Source organism: Primulina huaijiensis, unplaced genomic scaffold (genome assembly GCF_012295235.1).
Source record: "Primulina huaijiensis isolate GDHJ02 unplaced genomic scaffold, ASM1229523v2 scaffold6295, whole genome shotgun sequence".
Lineage (NCBI taxonomy): Eukaryota > Viridiplantae > Streptophyta > Magnoliopsida > Lamiales > Gesneriaceae > Primulina > Primulina huaijiensis.
Window position 1 is genome coordinate 133258 of NW_027360909.1, and position 17851 is coordinate 151108.

The 17851-nt window shown below is 34.5% G+C and overlaps 3 protein-coding genes across 7 annotated transcripts; 1 reads left to right on the forward strand and 2 right to left on the reverse strand.

Moving 5' to 3' along the window:
* Positions 1 to 14: 14 nt before the first annotated feature.
* Positions 15 to 9848, reverse strand: LOC140970505 (folylpolyglutamate synthase). The gene is made up of 16 exons (XM_073432274.1): positions 9636 to 9848; positions 9283 to 9422; positions 9104 to 9169; positions 8886 to 8995; positions 8656 to 8716; positions 7930 to 8013; positions 7793 to 7849; positions 7608 to 7668; positions 6790 to 6836; positions 6567 to 6644; positions 5913 to 6077; positions 5540 to 5827; positions 2986 to 3064; positions 2683 to 2835; positions 885 to 1048; positions 15 to 347 (listed from the first exon to the last, which is right to left on the reverse strand). The coding sequence occupies exons 1-16, from the start codon at positions 9643 to 9645 to the stop codon at positions 288 to 290; spliced, it is 1623 nt and encodes a 540-aa protein (XP_073288375.1). The 5' UTR covers positions 9646 to 9848; the 3' UTR covers positions 15 to 287.
* A 991-nt stretch (positions 9849 to 10839) lies between these two features.
* Positions 10840 to 13333, forward strand: LOC140970479 (CASP-like protein 5B1). Its single transcript, XM_073432238.1, has 3 exons — positions 10840 to 11183; positions 11868 to 12000; positions 12981 to 13333. Exons 1-3 carry the CDS (start codon positions 11053 to 11055, stop codon positions 13179 to 13181), a joined length of 465 nt encoding a protein of 154 aa, XP_073288339.1. The 5' UTR covers positions 10840 to 11052; the 3' UTR covers positions 13182 to 13333.
* A 1085-nt stretch (positions 13334 to 14418) lies between these two features.
* Positions 14419 to 17616, reverse strand: LOC140970512 (mannose-1-phosphate guanylyltransferase 1). 5 transcript variants are annotated; one of them, XM_073432285.1, is made up of 6 exons: positions 17305 to 17587; positions 16818 to 16862; positions 15815 to 15965; positions 15677 to 15739; positions 15342 to 15581; positions 14419 to 15244 (listed from the first exon to the last, which is right to left on the reverse strand). In XM_073432285.1, exons 3-6 carry the CDS (start codon positions 15923 to 15925, stop codon positions 14573 to 14575), a joined length of 1086 nt encoding a protein of 361 aa, XP_073288386.1. In that variant the 5' UTR covers positions 15926 to 15965; positions 16818 to 16862; positions 17305 to 17587; the 3' UTR covers positions 14419 to 14572. The 5 variants fall into 5 exon arrangements, with proteins under 5 accessions (XP_073288386.1, XP_073288387.1, XP_073288385.1 ...); XM_073432286.1 differs by lacking the exon at positions 16818 to 16862 and having other exon boundaries at positions 17502 to 17616; XM_073432284.1 differs by lacking the exon at positions 16818 to 16862.
* Between the last annotated feature and the right edge of the window lie 235 nt (positions 17617 to 17851).

Genomic DNA, 17851 nt, shown 5'->3' on the forward strand with positions numbered 1-17851 from the left:
AGCCAATAGCCATAGTAAGAAAAATAAAACACATCGTAATTTGGGGGAAAAAAAAATCAGAGATACAATTAAATAATTGATTGGTGCCAATATGACAATACAACCACCACCACCACATACGTCATCTTTGACTCTCAACTTAATTGTTTGATATAAGCACAATAAGTTTCAGTAGACGGGCCAGTCGTCGATACAAGGTTTATGCTATTCATTCGACGTACACCGACATCGTGTGCCATCACAGAAGATCGAATGCAGAGAAACTCAAGTCCAGCCATTGTACCATGTTACTTCTTGATTAGTCTCAATACATCACCGACTAGATGTAAAGAACCTGTCACTAAGACCTGGAAAAACAGTAACAGAAAAATAAATAATTTGATAATGTACGACATGGTGAACAAACCTTCTTTAAATTAAAATTAAGTCCAAAATGTAATGTCATAAGTTACCATGTCAAGGAAAATGTTAGGTGATAAGTGATTGAATATAGCGTATAACACATAACAGGACGTTTAAGATAAATCGAGTATGTTCATTGTCCTTCAGTTGGACGCACCAAAGTGAGAGAGAAATTATAACAGGGAGGAGAATTTCTATATATCAGCCTAAAATCTAATTTAGGACTATTGGTTGAATAACGACTCACAATTCTATGTATTATTTAAGGTTGTATTTAATTTATGAATTTCAAATTATCGACTTGTTTGAATTGACAAAATTGAAGTGAAATTCAAATACATTTCATTTCAAATTATTCAATTTTAATAGTAATTGTAGTGGATTTCAAATAGACTCAAAATGAGTATAATTTGAAATTCACCAATCAAATCCATCAATCCAAGTGAAACTTAAAAGCCTTTGCAAGGAATAATTTACTTTACCTGAAAGCGAACTGATTGATTTTTTCTGACGCTTTCTCTAATCCAATTAATAGCTATTGGAAGTGAAGAAAATACCGTGCTGTTTTCACAACTATTGCCACCTTTCTCAATAGTATCAGTAGTGCCAGCTTCATAAGTCAAGTCTGCAGTTTTAGCATCTCTTCCTGTATATAAAAATGATTAAAATTTGCAGAATTTGACTTGCAAAAAAGGAATTAGGACAAGTAAATCAAACAAGAGCTCCAGAATATTCCGAGTTCCCAACCAAGAAAAAGTTATTGGTAAACTACACTTGAGTAAGAAAATTTGGAACTGAGCTTTTAGTAGTATATATACCAATAAAGATATCCAAAAAAATCAGTAAACAGTCACTCTCAACATCATTTTCTGTAACATAATACAATGTTATAGTTTAGATAAGATTACTAAACAAAATTTCCAAGGATTTGATAAACAAAACTCCTTAGGTCCCCTGGGTTTTGGGGATTGCTAATGGTCCCGATTGAAATTTGGAGGAAACAATAGTATACCATTTAGTTTACAAATGTATGTATTACCCTCAAAAAATTAAGCAATGCATCCTGCACCAGTTTTATCTTAAATAGGTTGAAAACCTTAGAAGTTTGATAAAATCTGTACATGAAAATTGGGATTTTAGTCATCTAAGTTGATCTATTTTGTATTTTAGTCACGTAATTTGTCAAAGTTTGGTTTTTTAACTTGGATTTTTTTGAGTTACGATCTTTTTTTCTACAGAAAGTCACTAAACTCATCGAATATGGATTATTTGACACCAATTCTCTTTTACGTGGTCCTATGGTGCAAGTAAAACCCACATTACACGTAATAAAATTTATCTAAGAAAAAAGAAAAAAAAATAAACTAGAACGACACCCAATATTTCAAAATGAGAAATGGTAGGAATATGATATCTTTCACAAATTATTATAACCCAATTTGCCAATTTGGTGACATCTAAGCCAGCTCTTCTCTTCGATGAGACGTCCGAACAAAATGTCATGCTTCGCACCCTCACATTTTTAGTGGATTCTTCCCAAGTACTTTTTTCTCTATGGGCTGTGAGGGAGTTTTGAGAGACTTTATCCAATGCAGACTTTGACATTTTGGGAAAGGAGTTCACTAAGGAACAATATCCCAAATCTATACTATGGTAACAATATTTCAAGCCGCTTCTCAGCCTCTACTCTTGGCAAATACCATCACTTCTCTTCTTATTTATAAGAGATTGTCATGATCTATAAACTACAAAAAGTACAGCATCAAGATAAGATGGAATGTTGATATAATATGAGGAAGTTGTTTCTATAGCACGTATAAACACGGAACGCTCTTAATGTCTTGGATGAGTTAATTCTTATTTTATCTCAAACCTCAAAATGTCACTCTTTTAAATTGGGCCTGTCTCACTAGTTACTTGTGTCATTTCCTCTACTTGGCCAATACGGAAGACATCTCCTTCTCAGATTGACTGTAATGATAGCCTTTCAAGTCAAAAATAATATCTCAGCACACAAACACAGCAACAAATTCCAGCTAAGCTTCCCTCCCAAACACAGGGTGATTCATATTTGAAACAGCTACACAACCATGACAAATAATGCTGAAGGCACCAATAGATAGATGGTTGAAACCAATTCAGGAGAATTTCACCTACTGAATTTAGAATTGGACAAATCAAAAGTTTCAAGAACAGATTGTTCAGGGAAAGGACAGTTTTAATATGAATGAAGATTGAAGTGTTGTTCTCAGATTTCCCAAAAGAATGAGGCAACATTACCTTTTTCTTCAAGACTTAAGCTCTCCCATAATTTTTGAAGAGTGAGCTGCCATGACAAATCTACTTGAGCATTAGTCCGAGGTGAGGCAACTGTACCCACCTTGTTATACACTGATGTGTTTGGAACAAATAGAGCCCTCTTAAAGTGAACCCCTAAAAGAGAATGTGTATAAACATGTCAAGAATAAACAATATATATAAATCAAATAAGATATGTGGTCAAATAATTCTCAGCATCTTGTTAACTGTCATGCCATCTTTCAAGCACATAAAAATATCGAACTTTTCACACATGGTATTTACCATTCCTAGAACATGCATCCATCAAGCGTGGAAGAAGCAACTGGGGGTCTCTAACTGCCATACAGTTGAACAGCAAAATCTGCACATTTGCCAGCAATCAAATTCATCAGTATCCGCTAATATAAAACTCGTTATGTAACATATATATACGAATCACAGTCACCAGCCCTATTTTAAAAGGACTTATATTCGTAGTCGATGAAATTCCAACTTTAGGACTTCCTAGACATAGAAATCCAACCGGGTAAACAAGTACATGCAATTATTATTATTTTTTAACTCAAGTATGTGCAATTTTAATTGTTGAATTTCTGACTAATTCTCAGGCTGTAAAGTCTTGTTTATAACAGTAAAGACTACACTGGAAAGCACAAGAAATTCTTCAAGGACCATTAGTGGGATAAATTTCAAAATTTCATTTTGCCAATGGCTCAAGCTAAACCAATAAAGATAATAGAGGCATTCCCACAAGATCTGAACTCGCAAATATAAAAACAATATTTCCTGCAGCAAGATGCAGAAGTTCTACTTATAAGCCTACATCAATCCCTTGTTGATCAGAGTACTGAAAACATCCATTTAGAGAGGAGTTTTTTTTAGTTATTTACAGTCGCAATCAAGAAAAGCTGAAAGAATTGTGAAATAGCAGTTTGGAACCAAGAAATCCAAAAACGAGAATTCTATGGATTCACGAAGACTCTGTGGATAGAAACGAAAATGGATATATCGAAATAGTTCTGATAATTTAATAATATTATTACTGAAATTCCAAGCTCTTAGTTACTTCAACTAGATTAATCATATCGATCGAATAATTAAGTCATAATTCATTGGTTGATTGTATTATCATTTTACCACTGATTTTCTGTTGCTTTCATTATAGCTGCTGGATTAGCCATAGGGCTTGCTTCTATTGGACCTAGAGTTGGTCAAGGGACTGCTGCTATATGAAAAATGTAATCGATTCTTTCGTTTTTTAGGTTCACTGGCCATCTGCCGGGAGTTTCGAATTTAATACCGATATTTTAGTAACAAATCTAATAAATCTAAGTGTAGTGATTGGTGTTTTGATCTTTTTTGGAAAGGGAGTGTGTAATTTGTTTATTTCAAGAATAGGCTGGATCCAACCAGCTGTACCTTTTTTCCGTCATAGCTATGAAAGAAAGGTGCATGATCTCTCATAATTACTTCTGAAGAAAATAAGAAATGATATGTAAGATTAGTTGGCAAATCCACATTGATTCTCTAACCACCAATAATGTGAACTTGTTATGATGGTTAAAGCAAATCGTTTGAAGTCTAGACACAGCACTGTACTCTTTCTACACTATGTTAATATAGAGATTGTTTTCAAATGAATATTTTATCGATATAAGACATTCATCTTGTTAAAATAATTTGAACCGCTTGTTCTAAAAATATACATTTTCCCCCTTTTATCTAATGCTGAATTGACGACCTATGCCTTAATGTATAAGTAAGAAAAATCTTTTAGATTTGAACTGCAGAAAAAAATTAACAACTTTGCTGACAATTATATATTTTTTATTTTGTCAGAAGAGTCCTCCAACTATTTTAGTTTTGCATTAGATTCGTATTTTTTTGGACTATGAATAAAGAAGAGAGGATAAACTCATTACATTCATAAAATAAACTATGAAAATTTACCAAGTAATAAAATAAACTATGAGAATTTACCAAGTAATTGAGCGTGAGAGCCAAATGAATCGGAAGATTCATTTTTGGTTTGGGAAGGGATTATGAAAGTTTTCAAATGAACGAAATTATAATTTACTTTCACTAAGTGATTTATTAGATAATCGAAAACAGAGGATCCTGAATACTATTTGAAATTCAGAAGAACTACGTGAGGGAGCCATTGAACAGCGGGAAAAAGCCGGGGACTAAGATTCAGAAGAACTACGAGTGGTGGAAATGGAAGCCGATGAGTTTAGAGTGAACGGATATTCTAAGATAGAGCGAGAAAAATTGAATTTGATTAATCCAACTTATAACACTTTGGAACAATTAAAACATTACAAAAATGAAACCATTCAGTTTGAACAGCAAAGGCCGATTAATCAAGTTTGGCAATGGGTTTTCCAACAAGCCTTACAATGAGCTCTAGGAACTCTGAATAGTTGTTTGAACAACGAGTTACATTAGTGTACCATTAGCATCAATAGTGACATGTTGGGAGCGATGAAAGAAATAACTTATTAGACTTTCTACGCATTATTTTTTTTCTTATAAAAAAAATAATAAAGAAATACTCATGGCAACAAAATTTCCATGTTTTTTCTTGTGACCAACGTTAATTGCCTCTTAGGTAATCGTTTCTTGAACCTCTCTATCATAGACTCAAGCCTTGTCCGATGGAGCAAAAGTAGGGTTTTCTAGGAAGGTAGACTCAAGGAAAGCTATTAATTAGCATACAACAATACTCTTGAAACCACCTGTTTACATTCTTATGATATTTTAGTAATTTAATAAAAATTGGAACATTTATAGCCGATATCCAAATATTTAAATTTTCTGATAGCAGATCAGATACCTGAGTATAGTTTCTTCTCGATGTTCCATAAGTATTCAAAAGTCTTGAATCAGGGGAAGCGGTTGAGTCATTGTTTTCAGTCTTAGATTGAGAATTGGCATCTTCTTTGCTAGCAAGACAAAACCATTTTGCACACACTTCCATGCTTTCAGGACTATGAGCACCATCTAAGTAGAACACAAGATCCTCTAGGTTATCACTCTCAATGAACTGATCAGGAACAATTTGTGCTCGTCCTTGCAAAGATGCAGTTGCTAGACCTTTAATAAATTCATCTGGAAGAGAGGTCTATTTCCATAAAAAAATAAAATGAAAATAATTAGTAAACACAAAATGTGGGTAATTACACAACCATCCGCATGATAGAGCTTACAGTTTGGTTGAGGTAATTGATTCCCACATGACCGGTCCGCTGAAGCCAGGTTGAACATAGGGCAATTGCAAGGCCAGCATTGACTAGTTGGTGCTCACCCTCAAGGCCTAGTTGCATCCCACTCAAAAGTATAGGGTCCAATGGTGCTGCTATTTGAAGATGTACCTATTAGTGACAGCAAGAGTCAGCTTCACCCTGCCTATGGTTATTTGGTCTCACCATATCCTTACAACACATTATCCCCGGATACACCAAAAAATATAAAAAGATGAGATATGGATAACATATCTTTGAGCACATGGCCTAACCAGCAAAATTTCAAAGTTTTTGTCCATTTTTGCACGGTTAAACATTTCAAATAAACTAAGAGGAAGTAAAAAAGAACTCTATCAGATCCACACGACGATAATTTTTCTTGGTCCCCTTATCATTTTGCTTCGAAGAAATTCTTCATATAAGCGAGGTTCCCCAATATTAGTTCATTTAATTTCATATCACTGAGTTTTATATCACATCTCTTAAGCCAAAATGAAACATTGATATTTTCGGGAAAAAAGAAGAAAAATTGCTAGCTTATTCGGGGTAAACCCCAAGCTTAACATACTCAAAATTTAGGGTTAAATCAAAGTTGGTAGACAAAAAGATTCAACTCACTTCAAGCAGGGAAGCCTTCTCTTTAAGAACACTCATGGCTTCTTCAGGTTGGGGTACAGTAAAGGCTGGAACATCTCTCTAAAATAAAATGAAGAGAGTGAGGAAAAGACATAAAATGAAAAATGGAAAGAACCACACTAAAGAAAAAGAAACCTGAGGAGTCCGGTGTAAGAAAAACTCACCATACATGATCATGATAATGAAAGTGTGATTTTCATGATACCTTAAAAATCCCAGCCTTTTCCCCAGCAATTTGTCCAAGAGTATTTCCTGCCAGCGATGTATAACAACTGTGTGAAAAAAACAAGAATACTTCTTTCCAACAAACTATTGTCCTGTTATCGCTGAAAGTGAAGTGAAGCAGGTCAACAAACCATAATAAAAAAATGAGAAGGAAAAGTTAAATCAGTTTCTTATTTAACTATTACAACCAATCTGTGATTATAAATACTATTTGCAACTCTCATGAATTTATTAAAGATTTAAAGCTTGGATGCTTTATATTGGGCTCTGCACAAGTTCAATGCGTTGCTACAAAATCAAATGCCAGTCCAAGAAATGCATACAATTTTTTCACTTTCTCGTATGAAACACATGATTCTCCATGCTGGTTCCAAAAAATAGAGATGGTCTCAAGTCGGGTGTTAACGCTGAATCCCTCACACTTGAAACCAATAGAGCAGAAGAGATTGATGGCATGGACTGACGAAACAAAAACCATAGAAAGTACATTCAAAGAAACTTTACGTCCAAAGTTCTTTACTTCAATCTTCAGCATGTATTAAGTGGATGCCCCTTGATTCGCCACTCCCCCTTCCCAGCATGAGTGCAGACACTTTTCAAAATATCTCACTCCCGCCCACTTAAAAAGCCTAATTGTTTGCCATATTGACAATTCCAATATTAGATAATATTTAAGAAAGATCAACCAGGATTGTTAAGGTTTCCATCAACAGCAAGTAGTTACTGGACTAGTACAAGACCAAAGTCAATATCAAGAATAGGCAGTTACCTAAGCATCATTGAGAGAAAAGCACTAACCAAGAATTTCCATGTGGTCGTAACCCAGAGAAGCTATACCACAAACAATTGGGTTTTCAGCCTGAAAGGAATACCAATCATTAAAAGCACTTAAATTTAACATAAAAAGAAACGGCACAGACGTGCATATTGTGCATGAAGAAATGACAAGGAAGTCTTTCCCAGATTTATGTTCTGATGCATACCAAATTTGTTGCATCAAATTTTCCTCCTAAGCCAACTTCCAAAATGGCAACATCCACCTGGAAAATAAAAAAACAACAAAATGAAGAGAAAAGTGTCGCACTAAGGAATATCATGCTTCAGTGACACACAAATTTACCTGTTCAGCTGCAAATATCTTAAAGGCGAGTAAGGCAAGGAAACGAAAATATGTTGGCATCGGTACCTCCTCAGAGGTCCTTTCCTGCATGGAAATAGCAACAACCTTAAGGAGAAGGGTTAATGAAGCACAAGCATTCCCACCATTGGCAATGTATCCATTAAAGATGAATAAACAGAAATATAGATTGTCATCCTTCACATACACAAATATCAAATTAAATAGAGTGGAAAACATCTGAAAATAATTTATTCAAGAATGCAAGTAGTTTAATTATCGACAAACCGTCAAGACATTAACTTTTATGGATGAAGCTAAACTACTAAGAAAAGTTGTATCCTCTTTATAGCGTTTGCATGAAAAAGTTGATGCATTACTTAAAAATGATAAGGTGTGGCATCCCACATAAAATCTAACTTGTAATTATAGAAAATATGGTTTTAAACTTTATATTTTACTCAGCAGCATAAGTACCTCAACCACGCAGACAAATTATATGTATAAATGACACATGGAAGCATTATGTTCACATAGATGCTTTATGTTAAAAAAAACCCATCTTTTCATGTATCAGCGTATGCAGCAAGTCGTACCAGATTTTCCCCTCATATTTACTGCAAGAACAATCAATATAATGCCAAGACATAATTTTTTAGGCTTGGCAGACAATGGAGATTGAGAAGGGTGTGCTGTTATGACAATTATAGAAACAGTAGTTTTGCATACCTTTAGACGATCCCAACACCACCAGAAGTAAGCTAGAAACTTCTCTTCAGAAACGTCGACGCTAAAATATCCAATTAAAAAAGGAAATATAGAAAAGGTCAACAATTTACAAAAGTTTCATTTTTTGTTCCTCAGAACTGCCTCGAAGGAGAAGACAAATGGTAAATTGGACTCTGTCTAATGTGATAAGAGTAATAAAATTTACTATCCAAACATCAGTAATCAATTACCCGTCCAGCCGAAATCTTTCTCGGACGTCGATGAGGTGAGGAGATGTGAAAAGGCCAGTATGGAAACCACAGCTGCGCAAGATTGATTCCGTAAATGTGCAAGTCGATCCCTAAATATTCCAGTACCCATAATTAATACCAAATCAATACTCACTCAAAAACATAAAATCCACAAAATCAATAATAAGAGCAGTTGTTTCATTTGTTAATTTGGTCACCTTTCCTTTAGTTCCTGCCACATGAATTATCTTCATTTGTTTTATTGGTTCCTCTAGTTCCAACATCTACATCTCATCAACAAATAACACACGTATTATGAGCAGAACTTGAACATCCAAAAAGTTTCACCTAGCCAACAAGACCTCGACTCGGCAATTTACAAGTGAAATCAAGTTACCTTAACATAATCAAACAATAAATCAAATCGATCTCCCATATTGCTTTTGTCAGCACGACTGCGTTTTGTTATCAGGGAAGACAGAGCCTCCATTGCCTCGTCATACGGAGACACTGTAGCATCTTTTGGTTCGTTCCCATCTTCATCGAAAGCCAAAGCAGCAAAATAATACCCAATACATTATCAAAATTGTGAATCGCAATAAAAATTCAAGAATTTGTAACTACAGTACTTATTAAACGGGTAAATTTTCAGATTACAGATATTTACTGAGCATTCAAATTTTATTCCTAAATTTGTTAAAAACTAAAATCGCAAGCACTGAATTGATTCAGAATCGGAACGGATATTACCATGCGACATTTCTGCTAATTCAGCGTCAAGTTTCGCCCTGAAATTACAATTGAGTATATAAATCTACACAAATCTACACATACTGGTAGATATATAGTTCAAGGATGGAGGATTGAAGTGGTAGAGTGGCGGTTGGTGGGACAAGGAAGAAAAGATTGGGTTGAACAAAGTACTTAACGATCCACAAAGCGTTCACTTATACACACGCTTTTAGTGCTTTGCATAGAATCGCATCATCCATGCGAGCATCGATTAAATACTAGTGGCTGGACATTTTGCCTTAAAAATAATTAATAATTAATTAGTGGATCGATTTTTTTATCTTTTATGTAGATTATTATATACATGAAATAAATCATAAATTATTCTAAAAAAAAGAAATAAATTATAAATTAGTCTAAAAAAGAAATAAAGTATACATTAGTCTAAAAAAGAAATAAATTAAAAATAATTGTTGTTTTTGTAATTAAAAAGTTGTCAGACTTAACCTACAAAGGATGGGAATCTTCCTTCATATATATTTAATGATTAAGTTACGTATGATATATTGATTATGTATTTTTTATTTTTTAAATAATATAGTGATCTGTGGTCGTTATTTTTTAAGTACATATTGAACTAAACCTTGTAATAGCCTCTGATATCTTTCATTGAACATTCTTTAATTTATTTAATGCTAATAATTTTAAACAAAAAGTTTTAATTAATATTATTTAATTTTTCAAAAGAAATATGATGAAAATCATTCAAATTTATAATTGTAAAATTAAGGAATTTTACAAAGAAACTAACGCTAAAACATATTGCTTAATATAGAGCAAGAGGTATTTGGATACATTTTTTAAAAAAAAAAGTTGTGTGATTATTTGCTTTAGTTGAGTTTCGACTCTCGAATTCAAAATCTCGTCTTTTAATTTTAAATCTTGGCACTGAAAAAACAAAAGAATAAAAGTACCAATTTTCTTTATATGCTCATTTGTATATATGTAGGAGTTATCTTAAATCAATTATTTCCTAAAATTTTTCGAAATGTACACTATTTTTTAATACGGAAATGTACACAATTTAGCATAACTTTTTGTCCATAAAATGTGGAAAGATTATGTGGTGACTGGCATAACGTCAAACCAAATCGAATCTGCTCTCCGATTGTCGCTTTCGTCAACATTACATACATACATAGACATAGAATCACCAATTTGTATATATAAAATAGTCAGCAAAAGGGTACTGGGATTCTGCTTTACGTAATTCGATCTAATGGGAATGTTGTGAAATTGCAAGAGCATCCCACTGTTCCATCTTTCTTCGGAAAATAGCCCACACCACCATAAAGATTCAATTTTTACCAAGAACATACACACACATATATATTCAGAGAAAGAGAGAGTGGGAGAGAAGGAAAGGAGAGAGGAGATGAAGGAGCTGTTTGGCAGTCCAGGGAAAAAGAGTGGGCTGATATTAAGAATCGGGCAGTGTTTTTTTGCTGCAGCTTCAATTGGAATTATGGCCTCCGCTTCTGGCTTCTCGACCACTACTGCTTTTTGGTAATTTTCCCTTTTCTTACCTTTATTTGCTTTTATCGTGATGGTTCTATTTGTGGGCTGCTTGTGGTAATTGGGGGAAAAAACTATTTTATTTTTCTTGTGTTGTTGTGTTAGGGTTTTTTATCTATATGGAAAGGAAGAATTATTGGATATTTTTCTGTTTTTGGTGAATTTCTTAGGAGGAGGACTGGGGGTTACATATACTTATTTTGATGTAGTGTGAAAAGGGGAAGAAATTTAATCCATAAATTTTATGTATGTCCGTTTTACAATAATTGCGATCAAGTGTATAATTTGTCGACATGTGTAGGATCCATCAAGCTATGAGAACCAAGTTGTTGTCCGAATCGAGGTTTAAGCAACAAAATATAAGCTTTGACTAGCGTTTTTGTTCATTGGTTCCGTTTTCATATTTTGGGGTGTTCTGAAGGTTTGCTGGAAAATGGGCCGAGAGGGGCTTAACGGTGGCTCATGTTATAAGACTTCGGCTGCATCTGACATGTTTGTCTCCAAATTTGACAGCATTTGACGTGTTTTTTTGGTTATCATGCTGAAAAACCACATATTCTTGTATATTTCTGTGCATTTCTCACCCCACTAGGCTATTTTTTGACGGTTAGGTGTAGGAATTGTTTATGTTATATATTGTCAAAGAGTTGCTAATCAATAAGCATCTTTTGACAGCTACTTAATTGCATCAATGGGGCTTCAGGTTTTGTGGAGCTTTGGACTTGCGTGCCTCGACATGCATGCTTTGAGATTCAACAAAGACTTGCATAATCACATCATAGTCAGCCTGTTTGTCATCGGTGATTGGGTAACTTATATCTCTTAACTAGCTTCATTTTAGAATGCTTCCATCCTTACATTCCAACACCAAATCAACCACGAGAATTCAACTTAGGAATGGTATTTCTCTCTCCTAAGGTGAGAAATTATATTTGCTCAAAACCAAACTATTCAACTTATTTGAAAACAAGTAGTTTAATGAAGTTGAGTAGAGTTTTTAATCAAAATAAGCATAATTCTCACTTACTTGAATGTTCCCGACTTGAGGTGATTTCCTGTTCTTTTATTCTATTATTGCCATAATGTTTATTAGTTTAAGAGTCTAACGTCAGAAGCTTCCTCTGTTGGTTTTGTTGGTGTTGATTTTGACAGTTGACACTAGACATACAAGCACCGGGGGAGACCATGCAAGTGCACCTGTTGCCCCGTGCTGCAATTTTATTTTATTTTTTTAATCTAATGACCTTGACATATCTTAACAGCATAAGGATTTTTAAATTATTTTAAAACACACATTAAAATGTATTCTAAACAAACATAAAGCAGATTAAGCAATGATATTTAAATTGGGTGCACCGAAAGTTTGCAGTTAAATTGCATTACTCGATTTTTTAAACCATAGTGGGGATGTGTGTGTGTGTGTGTCGCCTTTGAAAACAATGGTGAAAAACTGATAAATCCCGTCATATGGATCACCTGGAGTTAATAACGACTTGCTATTCAGTACCGAAGATTCTCTTTTATCCCGCTGGCGTATGTTAGTAAAGAAATCGATAATACCGCTCGATTTTTTTAAATTCATTAACTGTTTTTGGTCAAATACAATTGGCTATATCAAATGTTATGTCAGCAAGAGTCGTGTTTGGATTGTTGTGCAGTACATGCGTCACATAAGCGAAACAAGAGCAGCTTTTGCTGACACATTTTAGGAACTAAACCAGTATTAGCACTGATTTCAGTTTTCGGACCGGGTTTCTCTGCTAAAGATATATTCATCCGTCTGTGCAGGTAACAGCAACTCTATCTCTTGCAGCTGCGTGCTCCTCCGCTGGTGTGATGGTTCTCTTTACAAGAGACACAAACATCTGCCAAATAGAGACCAAACTCTCCTGTGATATGTTCCAGATATCCATAGCTTTCGCCTTTGCATCGTGGTTTCTTCTTGCCATTTCTACGTATGTCATGTTTTGGCTTGTCGCAACAATATAAACACACCTTATTCGTCGTTGACACCATTTTTTATAACTTGCCATGTATATATATGTATCAGATTTTTTCAGATGTCCTTATACAGAGTTTAATATCATTTCCCCAACAATGGCTCTGAACTTTATATTGTAGGTTCAATTTTGCCTCATGCATATATGATGAATTCATTGTTTTCCAACTTTAGACTGGATGTATAAGATTTACCATAGGCGTTTTTCAAATTTCAGGAAAAACAATGTACATATTAGGTTGGGGTTTCCTATATATTAAAGAAAAGGGCTTAGTAAAAATAAATACACTTCAATATTCTGTTTAATAAATTATTTTTAAGAATATATTTTTACAATATCAGCCATAGATGATAACATGGGTGTGAGTGAAAGATCATATATAATTGAATCAAACAGAAAGGGAAAAAAGAGCTCATAATTTGAACTAGTGTTGTTGAGTTGGTGTAAATCAAACTTTATGGAGTCACGCGTGAACAATCATGTCTTGAGATTGCATGCGTATTTTCATTTGTTAGATGTTTGAATTAAGATAGAAGAAAGAATATCGTATGGCTAGTTTGTGAATGACTTTACAAATAGTTTTGATTTGGATTCAATTCAAATTCTAGAATTAAAAACAAATTGTAGTAGTTTAATTAACGAGAGATATATGAATTTTAATGGGGGCGAATCATGAAATACCATTTTATATCCATATATATTCCATTTATTTGTCAGGATTTGAAACATTATACATTTACAAATTAACTGGAGAAAAAACAAATTGTAATTCAAATCAAAGTAGACATAAAATAATAAAACAATTACCAACGCATGTGGTGTTATGTGAAATTAATAAAGGTCAACATCATCTAAGGTGTTTTTTTGCGGGATTTTCCACTCAAAAGTGAGCAATGAAATCAACATGGAGCCTCACTGTGACTACAGATAAAAACAGAATGGACATGTCACATATCCATTTTATCTGTATATATATGTATATTTAATGGACATGTCACACACACACACAGATATATATGTTCCACATAATTTTGTTAACAATTGTATCATTTGTAATTCGTGAAAGTCGAACATGTGAATTTAATTTTGATATCAATTATAGAAAAGATGGTACAACTCCAAATTTTTAATTGTTCTGACAACAGGGAGAAATGTTGGTTGCTAACAATCTGGAAAATATTTACATAAACAAATCTTAGTCTCACTTCAAATATCACACAAGTGTATTAAAGAAAAAGCAACCAATACTTTATTTCTATTCACACGCGTGAAGCGTTACTAGTTATGCATTTCAAACCAGTGGCCGTACTTATATAACCTTCAACATTACACAGAAGGAAAGCTAAAATTAATTTAACAAAACATCATCATACACTTGGCTTACATCACAATCTCTGGCTTCAAGATGTTCGACTTGATCTCCTTGTGAGGCAAAACCACCCCTCCATTGCTGTAAACTTCATCACAGACATGCACGTCTTCTCCAAGAATTGTCATATTCTCCACACGAGCCCACTGGCCGACAGTCGAGTGCCACCCAATGATACTACTAGAAATACAAGCATGTTTCTTGATACGAACACCACGCATTACCGTGCATCGAGACAGCCTCACACCCGTCTCGACCACACAACCAGGCCCAATTGCAACATCAGGCCCTATCAAGCATCCCTCCCCAATTTTTGCAGTTTCATCAACTAGCACATTACCGATTATATGAGATCCCACGGCCAACTTAGGAGAAGATTTCTTCTTTAAGGAGTCGAGGTAAAGCCTTAGACCGGTGATGTAGTCTCTTGGCTGGCCTATGTCCATCCAAAACCCAGGCAGGACCATGGCGTACAGCTTTTTCTGGGCTGCTATTTTTGGGAACACCTCTTTCTCGATAGAGGTGGGGCGTAATTCTATATGATCAAGAACTGCAGGGCTCAGCAGGTAAATTCCAGCATTGATCTTGTTACCCACAAATAACTTAGGCTTCTCAACAAATCTTTCCACTTGTCCAGTGGATTCTTCCATCACAACAACACCGTATTTAGATGGCTCATCAACCTAAATCAAGAGATTAGTTGTCACCATCTATATGAAGTTAGACCTGGATCATAACAAGAACCTTTAGAAAAAATAAAAACATGTTGCGGTTCCATACCTTGGTGACCATTATGGAAGCCTCTCCTCCATGGGATTTGTGGAATTCAATCATCTCTTTGAGCGGGTATTCACTGATGACATCACTGTTCAGAACAAAAAATGGTGCACCAGAATCATCTATCAATTTGTCCCTAGCCAACGCAAGGGGACCTGCAGTTCCAAGAGGCTCGGTTTCTTGAGAGCACGTAATCTTAATCTCAAGTTTCGCCTCAAAATCTTTCAAGAAATTCAGCATAACCTGCGCAAAAACTTTCAGTTTTTACTAGAACATCTATTTTTAATAGGTTCTTAGTAATCTGCAGTGCTGGGAAGAGAAAGCCCAAAGAAGTTCACCTCAGGCTGATAATTGATAGCCAGTACTACTTCAGTCACTCCAATGGCTTTGAGGGCTTCTATCTGCAACAGGAACACAAATATTGAACAATAGAGATATAATTCAAAATACAGCTGACCAGACATGAAATATTATACCTGATGCAAAATCATGGGCTTGTTAGCAAAATCAACAAGTGGCTTTGGCACACTCAATGTCAAGGGCCTCAATCTAGTGCCAAAACCTCCAACCAGGATTAGTGCCTTCATCCTAAGATTGTGAAATTTTTTTCTTTAAAAATTTTACAGCCTGAAACAAATTACAAATTGAGTAATTTCCACCCCATATTTATGCAGGAGAAAGGAAGAAGCATGCACCTCTATACAACTCTACATTGACATCTGTAATGTAAATTAATGATATGCCTCAAACTCATCGAAGTTGTTGGTTCTCCATAACCGTTTCACGCTAAAACTGACACGAATGCAATATGTGCATGGAGGAGTTAAGAAGAGGAATACACATAAAATTTAAAGCTGTGGTTGAACCAAGGTGTTCTTTTGCCTCTCCCCTCTGCACTGGCGAATAAAGTTATCTCAAAACCACAACCACCCATACGTATCGTGAATTTTAGCTATTTAGGCAAATGTTAACAATAAATATCCAATTATGCACGCACAATTTACTCAAACTTTCCATTGGATACAAAGTGAGATGACGCAACCATATACATCATAAGATAATGTTGAAATACATGCACCAAATTTAGCGCGAAAAGCAACAAATTTCCAGCTGTATTACAGGCTGGATCTTTCCACAAGTAAATACCAATTTTCGGCCAGTAAATAGATATACAATGGACTTCCAGTTATAGGTCATTGCACTTTGCCAAAGTTGCTACTAGAAGTATTTCAAGTTTAAGATGGATTAAAAAAACCAACAACTCTCAATTGATTCCTACCCTATACAGTACTCGGAAAATACTGTCTGGTGGCATGAAATCCGTTACACGGTGATTTCAAGGAGACGTTCCTTTAAATCCAAGCCAGTAATACAAGTTCTTAGATAAGAATCAACTACCTAATGCAAAAAATTATACAAAAAATTTCAGTTTACATTAAATCAACCGAGGAAATGTTTGGAGTTCAAAGCAACACTTGCCTGTCAAGCCCACAATCGTTTGTTTCTCGTGATTTTATTTCTCACCTACAATTGACAACAAATTTTAGCAGTGTAAATTATAATAATTGCGAAGCATAGATCTCAGACAAAAATGTAAAAGCTGAATTTGCAGAGCAAAGTGCCCGACATCTGAAACATAAACTAGATTTAGACATGTACTCACATCCATATACGCAGAAATAGTAGAATTTTTCTAACAAAGAAATAGCAACCTATTAAACTCAATTAAATCACCAAAAAAGTACCATGTTCAAACACATCGAAATGAGCATACCATAATCATAGGACAAAGGTCAGATCAAGACCAACAGTCAGACAAAAATACATCCACATTGCCCACATAATACTAGCTAATATCCAAAAAACAACGGAATTCAGATAGAACAAAAATTATAACACAAACCCATATATGAATTCGAAAAAAAACATAAGATCTCAGATGAAAACCCAATCCAAAAAACGATACCCTTTTTTCCTTTCCGCGTGGCGGATCCGATTCCCGACAAAGAACTGTTTTTGCTATTTATTTATGTTGCCTTGAGTAAGACCCCACCAGCCCCTTTCCTCTCTCTGGTGTCGGTGTGATGGAGTTTTCAAAGAATTTCTACAATCAAGGAGAGATAGATACACGCTATAAATCTGTATTCGTATCTTGGATTTTACCTTTATTTATAGATAACCATCTATCTGCCTTGGGCAGAACTTTTTCTCCGGTTCAAGAAATCTTTGGCACATTCAACTTCTATTAGTACAAAATATGAAAATTATTATTGGATGATAAAAATAATAATAATTCCTTGAAAAACATGTCAATATATATATATATGTGTGTGTGTGTGTGTGTGTGTTTAAATGCTATTAATTCATGGAAATTAATTAGCTTTTGTAACGTAGGATATCTTTATCTTTAAATTAAATTTAAAATGTGTGCATATTTTATAAATACCTTTTTAATACAATGACAATTAGAATATTTCAAAGGTAAGGCAAAATTATTTTTAAAAAAAAACAAT